This window comes from Dermacentor variabilis, chromosome 3 (assembly GCF_050947875.1).
Source record: "Dermacentor variabilis isolate Ectoservices chromosome 3, ASM5094787v1, whole genome shotgun sequence".
NCBI lineage: Eukaryota > Metazoa > Arthropoda > Arachnida > Ixodida > Ixodidae > Dermacentor > Dermacentor variabilis.
In genome coordinates, this window is record NC_134570.1 from 114,975,619 (window position 1) to 114,996,191 (window position 20,573).

The 20,573-nt window shown below is 45.1% G+C and overlaps 1 protein-coding gene across 1 annotated transcript; it reads right to left on the reverse strand.

Moving 5' to 3' along the window:
• Positions 1-3,123: 3,123 nt before the first annotated feature.
• Positions 3,124-14,302, reverse strand: LOC142574112 (uncharacterized). Its single transcript, XM_075683271.1, has 4 exons — positions 14,157-14,302; positions 9,143-9,230; positions 5,805-6,017; positions 3,124-3,991 (listed from the first exon to the last, which is right to left on the reverse strand). Exons 1-4 carry the CDS (start codon positions 14,169-14,171, stop codon positions 3,834-3,836), a joined length of 474 nt encoding a protein of 157 aa, XP_075539386.1. The 5' UTR covers positions 14,172-14,302; the 3' UTR covers positions 3,124-3,833.
• Positions 14,303-20,573: the final 6,271 nt, after the last annotated feature.

Below are 20,573 nucleotides of genomic sequence, written 5' to 3' on the forward strand. Positions count from 1 at the left end.
CATTGCTCTGTACAGCATAATAAAAGCACATTTGTGTTCTACGAAGTGTCAAATAGGGCCGTGCTAAAAGGGTAATTGCATCTTTTGTTTCTTTTTTTCAGTTTCACCCAACCGCAATATCGTAGGCGATATCAAGAGCCGAAGTCTCCTTTACCACTTTGCGTCAGACATTCAGCTTGGCTCACAAATAGCTGGCGAGAACAGGATGTGCTATTCTCCGCGTCTTTGAAAAATATATTCCACGACGCATACTTGCTAAATATATTGAAATATTTTTATATAATTGTTCGTCATAAATATAACCGTGCATGTGTGGCCATCGTGCCAATTATATACGAACAAATATATAAAAATATTTCTATATAATTAGCAAGTATGTTTCGTGGAATATATTGGCTAATATATGTAAGCAAGTTAATAGGTGATGAAAGTGACAGTGACAGTGACAGTGACGAGAACTTTATTAGAGTGTCCTGAGGAACTTGATTTGGGGGAACCGAAGGCTCCCCGATCAAGTTGGTGGCTCCGCCCACGACGGGACAGGGAGATGGTGACTCTCCGCGACGTCGCGGGCCCTCTGGACGGCCTGTAGTTGGCTTGGGAAATCCGAGCTCTTCAGCAAGGCGTCCCACTTGGACTTGTTATGAAAGTCGAAGCCCGCGTTGTACGGGCACAACCAGAGCATGTGGTCGAAGGAGCAGCACTCGTGACCGCATGAGGGCCACGATTGCGGAAAGTTCGGGTCTATCCAACTAAGCGCTCTCGGGGTGAGGTACGATCTCGTCTGTAAAAGCCTGAAAGTAACAGCCTGAGCCCTGTTGAGTTTCGGGCTGGGGGGAGGGAATTTTCTCCTGCTGTGTCTGTAATGTGACGTAATTTCGTGAAAGGTTGTAAGTTTATCTTTGAAGGGGCAATCCTGCGGGAGAGCCGGACCGCTAGCTCTGGCGCGGTTCGTGAATTTACGCGCCAGGCAGTTGGCCCGCTCGTTAGGGTTGCAACCCGCTCGGTTAGTTGCATCGTCCATGTGGGCCGGGAACCATGCTATTGTATGACCTGCAGTTTCTTCGCACGTATTAATACGAAAGCATCTGTTAACGATGTCGGCTGCGTGTTTACAAACTAGAGCGGACGAGAAAGCCCTGACCGCCATGCGCGAGTCGGGGAAAATGGACGCCGGGCCTTTTGCGGCTTGAAGAGACAAGGCTATCGCGGTTTCCTCCGCCTCGTTCGCGTGTTTAGCGTAGATTGATGCGCCGCTGATAAGTGTTCCGCGCGCGTCAACGACCGTGATTGCAAACCTGTCTTCGCTGCCATATTTGGCGGCGTCGACGAAGAATGCATCTGCCCCGTAAGGATCGATTCGTCGAAGGATGGCTCTAGCCCGAGCTCTTCTGCGACCTTAGTTATATATTGGGTGGATGTTCCTCGGCACGGGCTCAACCTTTCCAGCTTCACGGGCTAATTTAGACAGGGGTTGTCGGTTGAGCGGCGCCTGTATAGGGAGTTGAGCAGCTTCATCAAGAATTTTGATTCCCCGCTTAGTTGACGAAAGCCTGGAGATCTGTGCAATAAACTGTGCTTCAATTAGTTCGTGTGTGGTATTGTGAATTCAGAGTTCAAGTAGTTTTAATGTGCTAGCGGATTGTGGAATACCGAGTATTCTTTTGACGCCGGACCTGATGAGTGTGTCGAGTTTGTTCTTTTCAATTTTGCTCCATTTGAGGTACGGTGCCGTGTAAGTAATGTGACTGATGAAGAAAGCTTGGAAAACCCTGAGTAGGTTGTCCTCCTTGAGACCCCCCACCCTTTTTGCTTGCGATTCTAGTTATGAGTCTTAGTATATTTTTCGCCTGCGCGCTCAGCTTTTTTAGTGCTTCTGCATTACAGCCTTTGGCGTTGATTGAAAGTCCTAAAATTTTGATGGAGTTCACCCTCGGAATGGAGTGCGCTTCTCGTGTTGTAATTTCGACTGGCAGCGTTTCCAGAGGCTCGAGGTTCCTAACGCCCTGCCTCGACTGTCTGTAGAGGAGGAGTTCGGATTTGGTCGGTGACAGCTTGAGACCCGTGCGTGTAAGAAATTCTTCCGTGACATCTATGGCCGCCTGGAGAGATTGCTCTACATCGGCCAAAGATCCCCCCGGGGACCAGATTGTGATATCGTCTGCATAGATTGCGTGGCCTATTTTTGGGAGTGCGGCCAGCCTTTCAGAGAGTTTTTGCATGGCGATATTAAATAGTAGCGGGGATAGTACCGAGCCCTGAGCGCTTCCGCAGTTGCCCAGTTCGTACGGACCGCCCGAGATCGTGCCCAGTCGAAGGAACGCTTTCCTTTCCGATAGGAACGAGAGAGTGAAATTAAAGAAATAAATTAAAGAATGAACGAGATTTCCCATCTCAACCTAGGGAGGTGATGAAAGTGAATAATTTTTTTTTGACCAGGTAGGTTAGGGTATGTGCATAAAAAGTGTGAATATGAAGACTGCCCTTTACCAACGTTTGTTCAGCGTCTTTTGTCGTCGTGCTCTGCCCTTGCTAACATCCCCATCGGTGACGTCAGCTGTCATCGCGGAACGTCACTATGAGCTAAAGAGCCCGAAAACGCTCAACTTTACGTGAACGTGGCACTGTGTTGCAGTCAGAAACCAGCCCCCAATGTCGATTTTTAATTCATGTTAATATCTGTTAACAACTCTCAGCACTAACATTTAGTTAGGTTGACCTACCAATTTTAGAGAGGAAACGGGGTTAAACAAACATCTCATGTTTCAAACTTTGCGTCAGTGCTCATTGAAGCGTTCTCTTAATATGGAACCAAAATTTTGAACGACGTGAGTTACTGAATAAGACACATACACCACATTTTCACATAAAATATTTCCATGCGCCATTTATTTGTTATTATGAGCAATTCCAAAAATACACTCAAATTCTTCATGTGTTCGAGTGGACATTGGAGCTTTATTTGATCCGAAGGCACTGTAGCATATAGGATACAATGACACGATGGCCACACGTGCACGGTTATATTAGTGACGAACAATTATATAAAAATATTTCTAGATATTTAGCAAGTATGCGTCGTGTAATATATTGGTTAATATATGTAAGCAAGTCAACAGGAGATGAAAGTGAATAAATTTTATTGACCAGGTAGGTTAGGGTATGTGCATAAAGAGTGTAAATATGAAGACTGCCCTTCACCAACGTTTGTTCATTTTTTTTTCAAGAAAGCTGCACGCCGCACAGGATTTTCTGCTCGAGCTTCAAACAGGGTTCTAAAAACCAAAATTTTACCGACAGAAATATTTTTTGTCTTACTTTTTTCCATGGTGCTGCAAACATCTTGGAACTTTTCACTTTCCTCAAAGGCCCTCCCCTGTGTCCGACAACACATCAGGTAATCAACCTCTCGCGAACGAGTTGTCAAAAGATTTCCTCGACTGCCACCAAAATATTCATGCAGCAAATTGTTAATTCCAACTCCAATTATGTCAGTGACTTAGCGCCGTCTCGTGTACAAAAAGTGGGAGTATATTACGGCCGAAGGAAGTGAAGGGAGGCATTTCATCACTTTCCTCCTGCTGGTCTTGTCTCATGGGCGGGGACCCTATCTTGCTCAAAAACGGGCTTCTGCACTTGACCATTGCTATTTCTGTAAGTTCGTAACTCAGATGCATGGGAAAGGATACAAAATTTCGGATATCCCCAGTTAAATTTCATGCAATTAAGACATTTCATTAGACGCATTCGCTTTCTGCGCGTAGTCATCGGCACCCCGGTAAGCGTATATTGGTGAAGTGTCAGACGAAAGGGAGTCGGGCTGCTCTGTCCCTTCACTCGGCCGCCTCCTCTTCAGCTGGGGGTGGCGGTTCCTCAGCAGCTGCCTCGCCCAGGGCGTCTTTGAGCTCGTTGGCATCGAGTGTGATTGCACCGGTAAGTGGATTTGTACTCCCCACCACTTTGGTTTCCCCGCTGGCGTCCGTCAAGACCACTGCAATTTGGGATAAAAGAGCGCCAGAAAAATGAGACCCATTGATATGTTTCCTACATATCCCGACATTCATCACTACAGTTGAATTGACATTCATCGCTGCAGAATTCTATAGGCGCTCAGCCTGGCCACGATAGTTGGACGATTACGTCCACGTTGCGCACTGTACACCTTCTCCAGGCACTTATTGTAAACGCATATTCAGTCACTCTGCATTAGGCCGCCCCTGCACACCAGTTGTTTTACACACATAATAGCCACTAAGCGCAATGCAATCTTCAAACTTCACTTCTTCGCACTATACAGCTCCAACGGAAGCTTTTCCTTGCTCTCAATCAGTTGGATAGAAAACCGCTCACCTTGAACAAGATCTTGGGACCATGGCCTCGCATATCGCAGCTACAAAAGGCCACAAAAATGCTGATGTGATATTTCAAAGATACCGGATCGAGTCAGCGTCTGTGATCCGGACTGAGTGACCGAACGATATCCCCAATCGACTTTCTCTTCAGAAGAACTTCACATTGGCCTAGTTGGTGTTTACTGCATTTCATATTGACCGCAAATAAAGACGGGGACAGAGGAAGAGAACACATAAACAGCCCGTGCTGTTTATGTGTTCTCTCCCTCTGTCCCCATCTTTATTTGCGGTCAATATGATATGCGACTTTCTCTTCTTCTTTTAATCTTTCCGTCCCCTTTTCCCTTGGCCCAGTGTAGAGTAGCCAACGGGGCTCAGTCCTGGTTAACCTCCCTACCTTTCATTTATCATTTCCGTTCTCTCAAACTTCACGCCACACGTTCTCGGTAAAATGAGTCACCGAGCAAAACAGGTCACTCCGTGCTAACCACGCAAAGTCGTCAAGCTGGGAATTGAGTGGTTTGATATCTCATCGACAGATATCGCTGCCTATCCACTTTGCTTGGTTGAAAAAGCTGCAGTGAGTGGTCGAAGGACACAGAAGAAAAAAATATGAACTGAGTGCTCGTGAGTTCACAGCACGCTTGAGAAAAGGGAAAACCACATCACTTGTTCTTTTGGGTGAGCGCACCACAGTCTTCGCACTATACAGCGCTTACCAAAGCTTTTCTTTATTTCATTCTTTCACTGGCTATGCTTAGGCAAAGCATAAGTACGTTGTGCTTAATTTTGACAGCGATAATATTATGTGAGTACGGTTGTAAGGGAGGCGCAGAATGCACAAAAGAACCCCCAAGAGGCTTAAAAGATTTTTTATGGAGCTCATTCTCACTTGCTTCGAGATAAACTTATCATCTTTCCATCTAGGATGCTCCGCACGTACAAGAGGGACACATCTAAGGCTCCTTGGGTAGAAAATGACATGGAAAGAGCACTCGAAGTCGTTCAAGAATAGGCCTACTGCATTACTTTTCGGGCCAAAGCTTTCGGTGGGCCGAGAGATGCCCTTCTGAGTTTTGCGCAACCACTTCATGCCTAGAGACTCCAAAGCATTTTATTTATAAAATGCTTGGACCTAAACAACCCGTCCTTCCAGAGAGACAAGAAAGAAATCGTGTCGACTACACTTTGAGCATGGGCAGATCATTCTTTGGCCTGACGTCCCAGTAGGCCAAATTGGATTTGGCAAAATCAGGCAGGTTGCCCCGGTAGCTCCGAAGTCATGCATTGCCCCCCCCCTCCCCACCTCATTCTCAAGAAGGCAGAAATCGAAAAGGAACTTTCAATAAGGCGAAAGCATACGCTCAGTGCATAAGCCGGTGGAAAAAAAAATCTTACGGAATATTCGATCTATCATGTGAACCAAAAGCTGCGGGATATCTCTACGCATACCTGGAGATGGGTTCACGGCAGCATTGCCACCCACGGGCGTCATGACACTTTGTCCCATTGGGTTCAAGCCCATGGGACCCATACCCATGGATCCCATGCCCATGGATCCCACGCTGATGGGCATTCCAGCGGTTCCCATACCCGCAACAGGTATGCCCATAGAAGGAAGCTGGACAGGGTTTCTGCCTATTGGCTGCACGACAACCGCGAAGCCTGTGTGGAAACAGTAAAAAAGATGTTGAGATATCTTTGTATATTGCTATACAGTATCATCTGTTAAAAGAAAGGGATGGTCATTCTCTAATTGATCTTTCAGACGTTCGCCTGGCCTTACACTTAGACAGATGGTATGTATGTATGGCCTGGCCTTACACAGATGGCATGTATTATTCCTCAAATGACCCGTTTATAGGTAATACACACGTACAGTGTCGTCCACTGCTGTGTAGAACGCACGAACGGCCGGCTTTCCACTGCGGGACGACACCTGGTGATGGTTGCTGGGTCCGAGATAGTGTGCCCAGGTGCATGCGCGGCCTAATAAACATTTGGTGCGTGTTGCATTTAACTAGAGGAGATGCTCGCAAGCGCCTTTGTTATATTGAACAAACCGTGTTTGCCCGTGATCCGTGATCGCCAGGTGTGAATAGGCATCCGCTCTTTAGCCTGCACATTATATTTTAAGATCGTCACTGGCAAACAAAGAATGTTATTCAGGTGGAACATTGCAGGAAGTCAGTGCAACTTATTAATTGCTTCATTGCTACTGGGAGCCCAAAAGTGTACGTTGTCAAATCATGAAGCACAGAATTACCAAGTTTGCAATGACCATTGGTAAAAGTGGGTGGCGGACAAAGTGCCAACTGCTGCAACACATTTTATGTGTTGCAAATGGTGCCGGTGTTATTTCTTGTAGAATGACGTGACCTCTACGAAGACTGGTATCACCTTATGACTGATTTGAGAAATGATTGCGAGTGCTTCCGCAGCCCACGGTGTTTGTGCTCACCTCATAGCGTGTTTATTAGGCAGTAAACTTAAAAGCTAGTCATCTGAACCTTTGGTCATTTTGGCAAGTTCATTATTCAACTGAAAAAGAAATAGAGCTTGCATTTCATTCATGTGTATTGTCGTGTTGCTTCCACTGGCAACTAGTAGTTTATTACGAATTACTTCTTGCTAGGCTAGTTGGTTCCTTCTTCTTGAGGGGGAAAAGGCTCGACGACAACTATGGAAATAGCCAGAAGAAAAAGAACATCACATGCAAACTGAGTTTGCAATTCAACTGGCAGCAACCCACGCACACTGCCTCAAACATTGCGTTAACAATCAGCAGGCTGAATTGCAAACTCGGTTTGGATGTGATCTTCTTTCTCGTGCGGTCGTTTCCTGACCTATTCTTGCGCGTTTTCAATTGGAAAAGGTAGCGGTACGAGTGTGGCTGGTTTTAGCACAGTATGCGGCATACTCATCCAATGCTCACACTGCGTCATCGCTAATTCCAGATACACCAGCGGCTTTCTCGCGAATTCTACAACCTATTATGAACAACGCGGAAACCTTAAAATGCACTGATAACACCTGTTCATAGTAGAAACGGTAAGTGAATTTCGTGACTCCTATTTATTTATTTATTTATTTATTTATTTATTTATTTATTTATTTATTTATTCATTTGACGTTTAGCTATCAACGCAAGGTTTAAAAGAGTCGCCGCACTGCAGCGCTACGTCTTGATAGCCACCCATCGGGAATATTTAACGTTCAGCCTCTGCGAGTGTTTTGAATTCAGCACATATAGGATTACGACTGCGCAGCGTGCGAATCAACATCGTGACGTCACCCTTAGAAACAGCAGCTCTATGCAGTAACAGAGGCATCGCTTCGAGAGAAAAACGTTATTACTACACTACATAAAGATGTTCATAACACTGTTTACAGTTGGGATACGTTGGTTAAAACCAAGAGGCAACTCAATTTGATGGACTGTTACGTTACACACGATTTTTAGAGCGAAAGCTCTGCTCCTGGAAGCACAACTTGCAAGGTCAATGTCGGCGCGCGTTTGACCTTCAGCTGCCGGTGCGTAAGTGTGAAGGCGTGATGTCACGTCACGTGATCTACTGCAGAAAGGCGTCTCAGCTTCGCTCGCTCGAGCCTCGCCGCTGTGTACCACGTGACTAGGCAAGGTTTGAAAAGCTGCCTTCGGCGGCGCCTGGTCGCTCACTCTCGCCATGGACGAAGCACGCGTCGGTGCAAGCCCGCCAACTCTCCGCCGCAGGCGCCAGGCTTAGTCTGAACATCCTGCCAACCATTATAGCTTGCAGGGAAGAAGCACTGAAGAGTAACAGTGCTTTCGCTCGTATAACTATAGGCTCAAGCCACATTGAAATACAGCAACTGTTTTTTTATTGCGAAGCAATACTACTTTAGGTCGCACTTCAGCCCCTTCCGTGGCGAGGCGGTGGTAGGCACCATTGACCTTTAGCGTGACCTCGCTGCGTGATGTCACACCACGTGACCTAGAGTGACGTCACACCAGCTGTGTAAAAACGGGGCCCCATCTCACGCCGTCGCGAGGCGAGGCGGTAGCCACCAACGGCGGCCTAACTCCCGCTCCTCTCACCAGGGGCGCTACGATAATGGTACATCTCACTCCTCTGAACAGGGATAATTGTCTGAACAGGGATAGTGTACACTCCCCTGTGTACACTATTGCTTCGCAATCACCAGGCTTCACCAAGCTAAGCCACGGCCGTTTCTTTTTCTTTCTCCGTTAAGGGCTGGCATTGTGTCCCGTCAATGCTATCACCGCTGTTGCGTACCAAACACTGGGGCTGGTAAGAAAAGAAAAAAAAGTCGTTGACTCCAGTACACAGCCAAACGTTCGAGGCCACCGCGCAGTATGAGGAGGTTGGATTCACTTAGTGGGTCACCGCCGTCGCAGTGCTGCAGGTAGTACTAAGCACACTACAGTCCTTTCGTGCATCTCCGTAGCAAATACTTTACGCCATACATCACCGGCTGACTTAAATCAACTGGGAACATTGTAGTCAGCTTTAATGTATTAAACGGCACTTAGCACAGGAATGTGCTCATACATCCCTGTATCGTGAAACTTAAAGGTTCGATCAATATGGGTTGCTCAATGCATGAGACACATATGGTAACAATAAATAAACAAAACATAACTTGTTGCCATGGAAGTGTATCCATTCTACTAAACAAATACTCAAGCAACAAATCGTAGTTCTTTCTGAACCTTGTTTGCGAGTAGTTTATTCACATCGTGTACTCAATTGAATTATACGGAATGATACATAAATATTTACACTCACCGGATGTTCTATGAGCTTGAAGAAACAAGAACCAAACTAGGAGCAGTCCGCAGGATGGGATGATCGTCAAATATTTCATTTGGTCACACTGAAAACAAAAACAAAAATAATACTTTGTCATCCGTTGACTACAGTTTACCCAATGCATCTCCACCAAACAAACAAAAAGTTAATAAGTCAGACCGCACCAGTTTCGCCACAGTTCTAAAAGGCCTTAAGGTAAATTGACGAGTTGACAAAGGGCATAATTACTAAACAGCGAAATACAGTAGAAAAATGTACACGAAGGCATTACAACGCGGGAAAAAGCCGCGGATTTCGTCGATGGGGTGGCACTTAAAGAAATTGTGCTAGAACTTTCACGGTACAAAGAATATTAAACTACATTAGAAAGGACGGCTGTAACTATACTACCTAGAACAATTATAGTAAGATTACAAAAGTGGAAAAATGGACAGTGCAACATGCACACGCAACGCGCCACGGTATATAAAACGTATGAAAAAAAAGGCTTTGTAGCTTATTGGTTCTAGCGAACCTCAATAATCTAAGAATCTAAAAATTTAGGCATAAAAAACAACTGCTGACGCTGCTCGATTTATTATTCAAGCGCCCATTTCGTCCTGTGAAGCGCCAAGTGAAACGCCATGGCACCCGCCATAAATGAGGCGCTAATTCGCATGCAGTAAAAGCCTTCGAGTTCCCTTGCGAGTACGCTTATTTATTTTAGAGCTTCTAAGCCACCGGAAGCTATAGTGCTGCGGAAACCTACCAATATGTGTGCTCAACAAATACATCTCACGTTCACTGTGCCATCTTAAGGAAACGGACGACGCAATTAAAAATAATAACAGAGAGGAATATGAAACACATGAAATGAAGTTAAAATAATTGTTATATATATGGTTGAAATTTCTTCGTTGCTGAACGCATCACCTTCCGGTAAAGTAAGTACAAGCGCTTTGCCTGCCTGGCGCTAGGACATTACGAGACCTTAAAGCTTGAAAGGGATATTCCTTTCAAAATCATGGACGTCCCTTCCTAATACATGCTTTGGGATGCCACATGAAAAGTAGCCGCCATGGGATCAAGCGGCAGAACTTAAGGAAGTGAAAGGTCTACAAGTGCGATCGCGAGATCATTACGCATAGGCAAGTATAGGCCCGGGTACACAGCATTGGCCCATGATACAGGCTTACTTGACACGAGAACAGTAATTGAAGCCACGGATCAAAATAACTTTAGATAGTGAAAGTGGGGGCAGGATGTATGCAGAAATCAAAAATCAGTGTTTCCTAAGCAGAGAAAAGAAATCCAAATTAGTAGGCGTATAAAGAGCTGTTATTTTAGGAGTGCTGCGATGACTCCACGATGTGCCTCGTTTTCTGTTAGTCTGCTTTTTACATGCCTTGCCCATATAATAAGCTTTTACACCCCAACACAGTTTATTATTATTTCTTCCAATTGCCTTCTTCCTCTGCTTTCACCGCCTGTCCACCCTCGTCCTATCTTTGTTTGGCCCGGTTCGGCATGCATATCCCTTCCATCCAGAACATATAGGACATAAAAGTTGCGGTGAAGCACAAAGAAAAAACGCATGCGCAGCAGAAAGTATGGCACTCTATGAAAAAAAGTTGCGTTATATCAAAGCGGACCATTGTGTGGCTGCGATTCTTTTGGCAAACGTACGCAGCAAAAGATAAAAACAGACGAGAAGGAAGATTTAGCAGCATCTTAAAGAGGACGAGAGAGGGACGAACTAGATGGAAAGACAGGGAAGTCAACCGCGATGTCACCCAGTTGGCCACCCCGCACGTTGGGAAAGGGACAAAAAAATATAACACTGAACAAGGAGATTAGGAGAAGGCTGAAACCTCGCGTACTCGTAGATGAAAGTTCCCTCGCTCATTATGAATGCTCGCTCACAAGCATAGAGCATATAGTGAGCATGTGGGTGAAGGCGAAGGGAAAATTCTGAACAGTGTTTGAATAGTCGCATTTTCGAATGGAATCAAGGAACAATACTCGAGAAACACCATTTCCGATTATCGATTCAAACGTCACATGTTTCATTTCTAAACTCAGAGAAATATAATGTTTTGCACGCACTCTCCTGTGTAAAGAAAATGCAGTAAATCTAAAGAGTTGGAATGTACATACAAAGAAGCTTTTTGTGAGCGCATGAAGAATCGAAACACGAGCACACGCACACGCAAGCGCGGTCCCGCACAAATTATACCGAGCGTTTTGTTAAGCGTAGTTGTTGACTATTAGTGAGTACGACGGACACCTTTAACGCATCATTGTTTCAGAGCCAGCATGCTCCTACGTACGTAACGCAATTCGAATTTATTCTGTCCGCAGGGGGTGTTTGCTTACTTGTTACCCTGCAGCCACGGATGCGCGAAGGTGAGCTTCGTGGTTCCCTTACTTTCGTTCACCCGTACGGCTGACGCCACCGCTGCCGCGGATGCGCGGAAACGTGCGCCGTCCGGTGTTGATGCAAGGAATCCAGCCTCGCACGGCGCGCGTATTCTGCCGTGATTGCTTGCCCTATTCGGCAAGGAAACAGTCATGACGCAGCCACGTACACGAAGCCCACCGAGGGTCGCAAAGGAAAGCTTCGCTTCTTTTTAATAAAATAAAAGAGGTCCCATTTTCATCGTTTACGTTGCTTTATTAGATGCAGATCTAAATAAATGTGTGGCGACGGGCTATCCGCCACATTTATGCGAAGCGCGCTGCACTGCATGGCCGATCAGCAACAAAAAGTGACCGAGAAGCTACAAAAAGTAGGCTGCGTGGCTTGAAACACACTTGCTAACTGGACGCGCGAAACGCCAGTACGACACATACTGCTGCTGCTGAGGCAATAAACCGCCCTCCTTTTTTTAATATGGGATTTGGTCGTGAGACAACGCAACATGCCACACATCTATTGCTGTTCACAAATGGTGATTCGAATGAACGAAAATGGAGACCTTGCAATTAAAAAACAACTGCTTTCAGTTTTCTAGTCAACTATGACAAAAACAACAGGGGCATGTCGATCACGGCGTCCGCATAGAATGTTGAGTTCGTTCAAGGAGATATATTTGATACCAGAGCATGGAATATTGATTTATTAATGCGTAAACAGGGTGCGAAAGTCTAAATAATAAATCGCCTTAGTAAATCAAGACTACAAATTCGCATGTACACAACCTTTAGGTGAGCCATTTATAATATATGTTTGAAAATATCTGATCAGACGTTATATACCCTATGGATTCTTTGAGGAACTGATGCTCCTGCCCAGGAGCCTCAACACTCTTGCATAAGAAGCATTAGAAGCAGCCAAAGTCTTCATTATTGCCAGCATCAGACGTGCACAACACTGATGCCCTCATTTCCATCCTTTTCTCCTCTTGCAGACTACGAGGAGTGTTCTTATGCCCTAAATACTCGAAGGAAACGAACACTGGCCAATTTCAAGCAGTGAATCGTCCAATCGAATAGCAAGATTAATAAATTCATACCCGTATATTTGAGCATCTGCGCACAGCTAGCGCTGAAACAGGAAGCCATAAGAGCTGCCTGCAGTCTTGAGCTATCTGAGGTAATCACTTCTGCGCGCCCTTACGTGCCTATCTCGCCTTATCTGTAGTTCTGTCATCTTGGAAAATACTTCTTTGTTTTGCGTATGACTTTTTCTCTTCCTTTTTAGTTAGGAAGGGGGGAGGGGGTGATTACCACATGTCTGGCAATCGAAAAAAAAGCTGGCAGATCCCATGCCCCTTGGGAATCGATGTTATGCAAAGCAATGAGTGAGGAGCCTACCAAGTTAACGAAACGACCATGAGAGCACCAAGACGTAAGCTGATGTTTCGTGGCCTACATGCCGCGCTAGCCACGACATTCATGTCATAACCTCTCATTCATGTTCTTCATACGCTCTTGTCATACTATACCAATTTCGGTACGTACCAAGACGTAGGCGGCTGTTTCATGACCTACATGACACGCATGTCTGGAAATTCATGTCACGACCGATCGTTGACGTTTCTCATATACTCTTGTCATACTATGCCAATTGTGGTACGTACCAAGTTAACGAAACAACAATGAGAGCACCAAGACGTAGGCGGCTGTTTCAAGTCCTACATGAAAGGCAGAACGCTGCCGAGGAAGACGTGTTCACTTGGCTGCGTCGTGCCGGCAGCCGGAAATGGACTGCGCGTCTCGCGTCTACAGAGACGCTTAGCCCTCCACGTCCCGGGACGCGCACGCACCCGGTTGCCGCGACCCAGTTAACAATGGCTGCGACAGCACGACAGTTACTGTCACGGCGGCGAGTACGCTTGGAGTGTCACTATGATTCATATCTCAACGAAAGACGTGCCACGGCTTCTCGACCAAAACGCAAAGTAGTGAGCTTTGGTCGACTACCTGTGATCGCACGCATCGCACGATGCCATTGAAATAAAACGTATGAAATGAAGATGTTCTTGCAAGTTTCTAGACGCAGTCCGTTCTTCCTAAGAAAAGACTCGTCCTAATCCGCTGGTTCTCTTCTAGCAATGGACGGACTGAATCTTCAAGTGGTGGATTCTATTAACCTTCACGTGGTCTTCTTTTTTTTTTAATGTTCTTCCCACACTATACGGAATTTTTAGAACTGGCCATACCTGCAAACATTCAAAATTTTATATCAGAACACCTCAGCACGTGCGTGCAAGCCACTCGTGGTCCTCTAAAGTAGGTTGTTACGTGCATTAAGGAGCTAACTTTGGTTAACGTACAGGATGGTGCTGCACCTTCCCGTAATATATATCATCTCAATATTGTTTCACAATCTGTATGCACAGACAGCAAGAAATCACTTCGAACGAAGGCCCCCACGACGATTTAAAAAGAAAGCTAAAAGTCATTTGTCGTTATTTAAAGTCCAAAAACTTAATTAAAGTGCATGGGCACTTACAGAAATATTAAGAAGTTTAGTTGTGCATAAGTGGAACTGATAGAAATGTTTTACCTTTGGTGACCCCATCTCCAAGCCACGTGACTCAGTAACAACACCAGCTCACAAACTCTGCACTAACAAGAGCAGCGTATACTTGCTGGCAAACATCGGGCGGGCATTGCAGTTCCAGATAACAGCGCCTCACTTCGTTCCATCATCAGCAGGTGGCCTTAGGATACCGAGAACCAACGATCGCTATTGCAGAGCACTTCAAGAACATATGTGACGATGAGTCACTGCGTGCCAAATCTCATAGCCGAACAGGCGGTGAAAAATTTAACTCCGACGAAAAATATAATTTTTTTTTCCGTAGTCGTCTGAACCAAACCACATATCTCACCGCATGTGGCATGCGTAACATAAAAATGACAAAAAAAGTAATGAAAAAAGCGCGAAAAATATTTCGGCGCTGTGAAAGCACGTTCTGTGTCAAACTTTTATCGCTGCAGTTCAAGCTTTCATTTTGACAACGTCACGAGATTGAAAGGATGACACCCAAAACTCTGTCAGTTTCGTTTCCCAGAATATTATATTATGTAAACTTGTCCGCGCTCTATAAATCCTGCATATAGAGTCGTAGACTTTCTATTTATTGTACCGTGTTAGCTTGTTTACACACGTATCGATATTTACGGAATACCAGGCTAAAGCTGATGTTTGCCTGAGTGACCGCGTCAGTGGCGCCATCCGGTGATGCATAATTTGGCCATAGACCCCCCCCCCCCTCCAGACCAAAATCTATTACTGCGATCACCAGCCAAATGCTAGTTAGGTACTTGTGTAAGGAGTCAGCAGCGGCATTCTATATTCGTTAACATGCAGTGCGTTAACTGCTTCGGTCTGCCAGAACATCATGTAACGAATAATTTCTAAAGTATTGCGGCTGGACAACGAATGAGGAAATGTCGCTACCAGCTTTTCTGCTGTCGTCCAAAGCTCGGGTAAGCCCGATTCCGCAAACGGCGATACGTTAACTGAGAAGGTGAAACTCCCTGTTATTTTTCTGAAGGATATTTGCCGAATAGCCGACTTCAAAAAAGTGAATTATATAGACGGTTTAGCGTTTGCAGTGATACAATGAAAGGATTCTCAGCGAGTGCCCTTTGTGTGCGATGCAGTGGTGCGATTACCTAATTTTCGTTAAATTAAATTGCTTAAATACATGTGGGCTGTATTTTGCCCTATGAAGCGTTTTACACAGTCGCATGCAATGTTAGCTGCAACACGGTCTGTGTGTTCCAAAACGCCCCATGAAAGCAAGGTAGCAATGGCATACGAAAAGTTGGTCTAATAAATACCAATAATTTTTGCGGTGTTTAGTCCTCAAATTATTCGTTCGTCGGCGCTGCCGAGAAATTCTGGCGCCCTTTTGAACACGCGCACAATGTTGCAGCTCATGTGGCACGCCACTGTACATCTCGTATAGAGAAACAAAATGTAGTGCCTCAACTAAAGATAAATTCGAATTGCTTTCCTAGTGGAAACACTTCGAAGCCTTCCTTTTACGCACACTACTGCGGATACGGTGTCACAGGGACGTTTCTGATTTGATGGTGGGATGGAGCCGTTTTGTCATCGAAGAATGAGGCCAATAAATAATGTAATAAATACCTGTCGCAGCCGGAATAATCAACTTGTTTGTCACGCATGCTTCTTGTGTAGGAGAACGTGCGGGGAAAGATGGGATATAATGCATGTAGTCGTCAATAAATGTATCGTACACAATATTTCAGACGCTAAATGCAACGAACCGAAAAGGCGGTGCAGTACGCTATTTCATAGGCGATGTGTTTCAGATCATGCTGACCCTTTAAGGAACTCTTGTGGGCGCTGGTTCTTGTCAAACGTATTGGACAGGCAGAAACAAGAGGAGCGCCGTTTCGCCGTGTGATGACGTCTATCGGCTGAATGAAAGCCATAATATGCCCGCACAGCTTAGTACTTCAGACGCTGCGTCATATTGCACGTCAGTCCCTATTTGCACAAAACACAAACAGTATGGCTAGTTACGTTCAGCGTGGACATCGCAGGCAGCTTCTTTAACTCATTAATATAGGAAAACAGTGAGTGTTACGCAATTAGTCGCAATGCATACAATTAGGCCACGAGCATGCACTTGCGAGCACATCAACCTTGTTAGGAAAAATGGGATCTATGTTAATGGCCCATATTCCCACTTAATGTTAACTTAGCCACACGTAAGATCATCATAGCAGACTGCCAAACATTCAATATGGTATGTGTGTCGCCTTCGAGTAATCGCCACTTTTTTTTTTTCAGGGACTGAAACTTGTCCACACACAATAAACTTGGCATGCACATCTGCGATGTTTCTCCGCATTGTCATTGTATACAATATATTCTCAGTGACAATAATAATTCTATAAGAACAGCAGGCTAAATTCTGCAACATTTGTAAAACACACATATAACGCTCTGTAGCGTTTGCGTATGTAATTTAATCTAGCTTTTGTCTGTATGTCACCGATCACCTGCTTTCTATTTGCCCGACAGGTAAACAACGTGAATATTTCAATTCATCGAGGGAACCGGAGGTACCTTCATGGTCGATGCCTTCGTGCTATAGGGTTCATCTGCACACAACTTCGTGCTCGAAAAATGCTATAACCAATGCGCCCCACGGTGGTTTGAACAGTGCAGGTTATTTAATTTCTTGTAGTAAACTATACACTAAAAAAACGTCGCTTCGTTGGAATACTAAGCATATGAGTGCCATATGCTCCTTAGTTCCAAAGAAAATCTATTACCAATATGTAATTCTTGTACATAATAGCAATGCTTAAACGGAACATCTTTTCTCACTTTAAGCAAAACTTGCTACAATATGATTTGAAGAAGAATTCATCATGTAAATACGGTGCTGTAGAAAGCGTCACGCGCCATATATTTGCCGGCAGCTTTCATTACACATTTTAAATAACAATGTCAGTTTGGCAAAAAGAAAAAATCTCAAAGGCTTGTCCTTGTGGTGGGACGTCGGCGCTTTATGCGCTCCGAAAAGATGTTAGCGTTTATATAGCGTGATACGATGCCATCAAAACTTCGGCACTGTTATGTCCCTCACTAGAGAAGGGTATCCTTCTATATAATACACGATTATTTATTGTGTATTTTTAATAAGACTTCATGAAGGGAAGCTTAATTAAAAGTAATAAAGTTGTACAAAATTCATTAATTTGGAACGCTTACAGTGCCAGCACTGGAGAGAACAAGCATAAAAGTGGAGCAGACTGTCAATACCTTCTTTATTATTTTTTTTTTGCAATAGCCATTGTAAAGTCACTTCAGGCAAATTTTAGCCGTCGCCGTCGCCGTGCTGTTCCGTGTAAAGTCCAAGTATTATAAGATCCTATCGCGCCCTGCGCATTGTGTGTGCTACGGATGTGAGCGAAAACATGCGAGGGTAAGCAGAGAACGACGGCGGTTTGGTGAGCACCGAATTATCGAAGTGCAGGAGTGGGAGGGGAGCGAGAGGAGAGCAGTAACGTTGTAAAGCGCGGGCTAGGTGAGGGTGGGGAGGGGCAGGCAAGCGCCCGTCTCTTTCTGTAACACAACCATGGCTGCTCATGGCGCGGCTGAGCGCACACGCGGTGTGCGCGCACTGTCCAGGAGGAAATCGGCGGTGGGTGCAAAAATTCCGCGAGCTGAGATGGCCAGTGACTTCAAGCGCGCTGTCTACTTTCGGACCCAGTGATCTATGTCGCGTAGAGACAAGTTTCGGGGACGCCTCGAAGCGAAAGCCAGCACGAAGCTTTCGCTTCCACTGTCGGCTCTCTTCCGCACGCCGTTATGACAGCGATCGTTCGCGGTCATCGAGTGAGATCTGTTTCTTATAGACTGTGCGCACGTGACAACGAGCTTGTTAATTTCTCTAGTACACGCATGTTTACTGCAATTTGTAATACCGATCAAACGGCTAACCTCACTTCAAGTGGTGGTTTAATAGCCTGCTATTGTCACCAATGCTTCGCTTTTTGGGATAAAGTGTCGACTTTTTAGAAGCACGCATGCCTTAAGGAACAATTTTTATTGCTAGAACTTCGAAAAAAGATTACAAAATCAACGTTTTACCTGTTTGAACATTGTACATTCCTTTATGCGGGACCAACTATATATAAACGCCCTCGTACGTTCCTTCTTTTTTTTAATAGCCCCACATGTTGCACCACACATATGGAACCACAATGTAGATTGGCCTTCTCACAAACAGAATGTAAAAATACATTATCTTCAATGTCGCCAAAACATTCATAGAGTGAATGGATAATTCTAACATCGATTTCATCAGTGCGGCAGTGCCGAGTCATGCGCATAATAGGGCGGCGCGTTATAGCGGCGCTAATCATCATCGCCATTGGTGATATCGACAAGTTTCATAATACTTTTCACGCGACATAAATGAACGATCATTGCTGTAGCACCTTTCTTAACACGCATCGTTTTAAGTCGCTCCAGGAGAGCGAACAATCATGCTCTTTTATTCTTTTGCGCCGCACAGTGAAGACACCATCTACGTTCTATAGAACATCAAGTATGGCAGGGATTTCGAAATAATTTTATTCTTCATTGAATTTTTTCGATTGCATCAGGCCATCATGTCCTATGTGATACCTTGTGTAGAAGCCGCCGTTAACTTGTCATGTAGGACAATCAGATCAGCTGGGCTCACAAATAGCTCGTGATGACGGCATGTGCTATAGACTCCGCGAAAACTACCGTGCTGCTTCAGACACCAGAGGTCTTCGCCTACTAAGGTGGAAGCTCATCATTGTTGCACGGAATTGGACGTCCTTTTTCGCGATGCATCTGGTGAAAGACAAAGGACATCCCCCTCACGTGCAAGAAGCGCAGGTTACCCCTCTACTTAGATGGGTAAGAGGATGCGACAAGAAATGCACGGGAATTTTTCCCAATTTTCAAGACGTTAGCTAGTAAAAGGCTATAGTCAATATCCACAGGTTCCCTTCTCTGCACATTCGTCCAACGTAACCAAGACAGTGGACTGCAGCAAGAATTGTATATTTGGCATCAGTGTGTAGACTGACGCCACCACTCTTGCCGCAGTCCTTTGTTCGCACTAGGCGTATACTAAAGGGACATTAACGAAAAAGGTCAAGCACAGCCATATCGAGAGATTATTTGTCTACAAGTCTATCATTGTTTGCTGTCTGCCAGTATATATCTTTGTGGCCTAGAACAGAGCCACCCGCTTCGATAGCGCGGTAGCCCTGAGGCTATGGTGGGGCGCTGCTGAGCTTGAGGTGGTGGCTTCTATCCCGGGCATGGCAGCCACATTCGGAAGCAGGTCTAATGCAAAAACTTTCGTATATCGTGCAGTGGGTGCCCGGCAAAACAATTCCTGAAATTCCAAATTCTTCCGGACACCCCACCGTCACATACCTCATTATGAAGGGTGGTTTTGGCACGTGAAGCTCTAGAATGTGTTTTTATTTTTAGAAATTTGCCGACGAAGGTGCTGCTTCTTCCTCTAAATTTGAACCGGCCATTCGGAAACGGTCGAGTTGACGGAACATCCACGTGACCTTCGCCCGTGCTGTTCTCTAAGAATCGTCTAGTGCTTAAGTCACAGGAGAGATACCATTGTGGAGAACACTTGGCACCATTTCAATTCTTTATTTTTGTTGTTATTTTTCACTTACAAAAGCTATGTTCTCGCTACTAATAATGAAGTGGGTATTACAGGAGCCTAGTTTTTCAATCTAGCTTGCTTTATTTTCTTATAGTGTCTCTTTAAGAACGTGCCACGGAACTTTGACATTGCTAGATAGTGGGAAATGAGCTTTGGTGGTTACAAAAATTTGATGAATGCCGCAAGCCTGATTACATAGTAAATTTTAGTATCATCCATTTCTTGCACTGAGGGGGCCTTCACACCAATTTTCTAGCTTGAATTATGCGCTGTAAACTAAAGTTTAGGTGTCACAAAGCAATCTGGCAAAATTTGAGCGCCTCGGTACAGTATAAATTGAGTATCTGAATCTTTTTCACATCCCAGCTGAACCCTACGTCATTTCGGCAACGCCTGCAGGTGGTAAAATAGAATCGCACCGCCAGCAACGGCTCCCTCCGAGTAACGAAGCCAATCTCGGAAGCTATGATTGCACGAGACGGAAATACGTTATGATTGCCATGCGTCGTAAGCCATCACCTTGAAATAGTACACGCGAAATAGTTTCTGCAGGCGTTTTCTTGTTTGTGCTACTTTCACTGCGCGAGCAAAATAATTGCGGGCAAAAAAGAACAGCGACACCTTCGCTGCGGCATTGGGTGCCAAAGCCTGCGTTGCAAGGCGTTCGGTGCGCTTTCAGCCTGCTTCAGAACAGGTGACCCAAGGATAGCCCCGAACTTACCGACATCACAAAAGGCATGCAAAAATGGCAGTCACTC

What these genes read in the sequence shown, in the direction of transcription:
- LOC142574112 (XM_075683271.1), bottom strand. An exon ending in TCAAGCTCATAGAACATCCG is followed by an intron (nt 6,018 to 9,142) that starts GTGAGTGTAAAT and finishes GTTTCCACACAG; the next exon opens with GCTTCGCGGTTGTCGTGCAG. An exon ending in TGCCGTGAACCCATCTCCAG is followed by an intron (nt 3,992 to 5,804) that starts GTATGCGTAGAG and finishes CCCAAATTGCAG; the next exon opens with TGGTCTTGACGGACGCCAGC.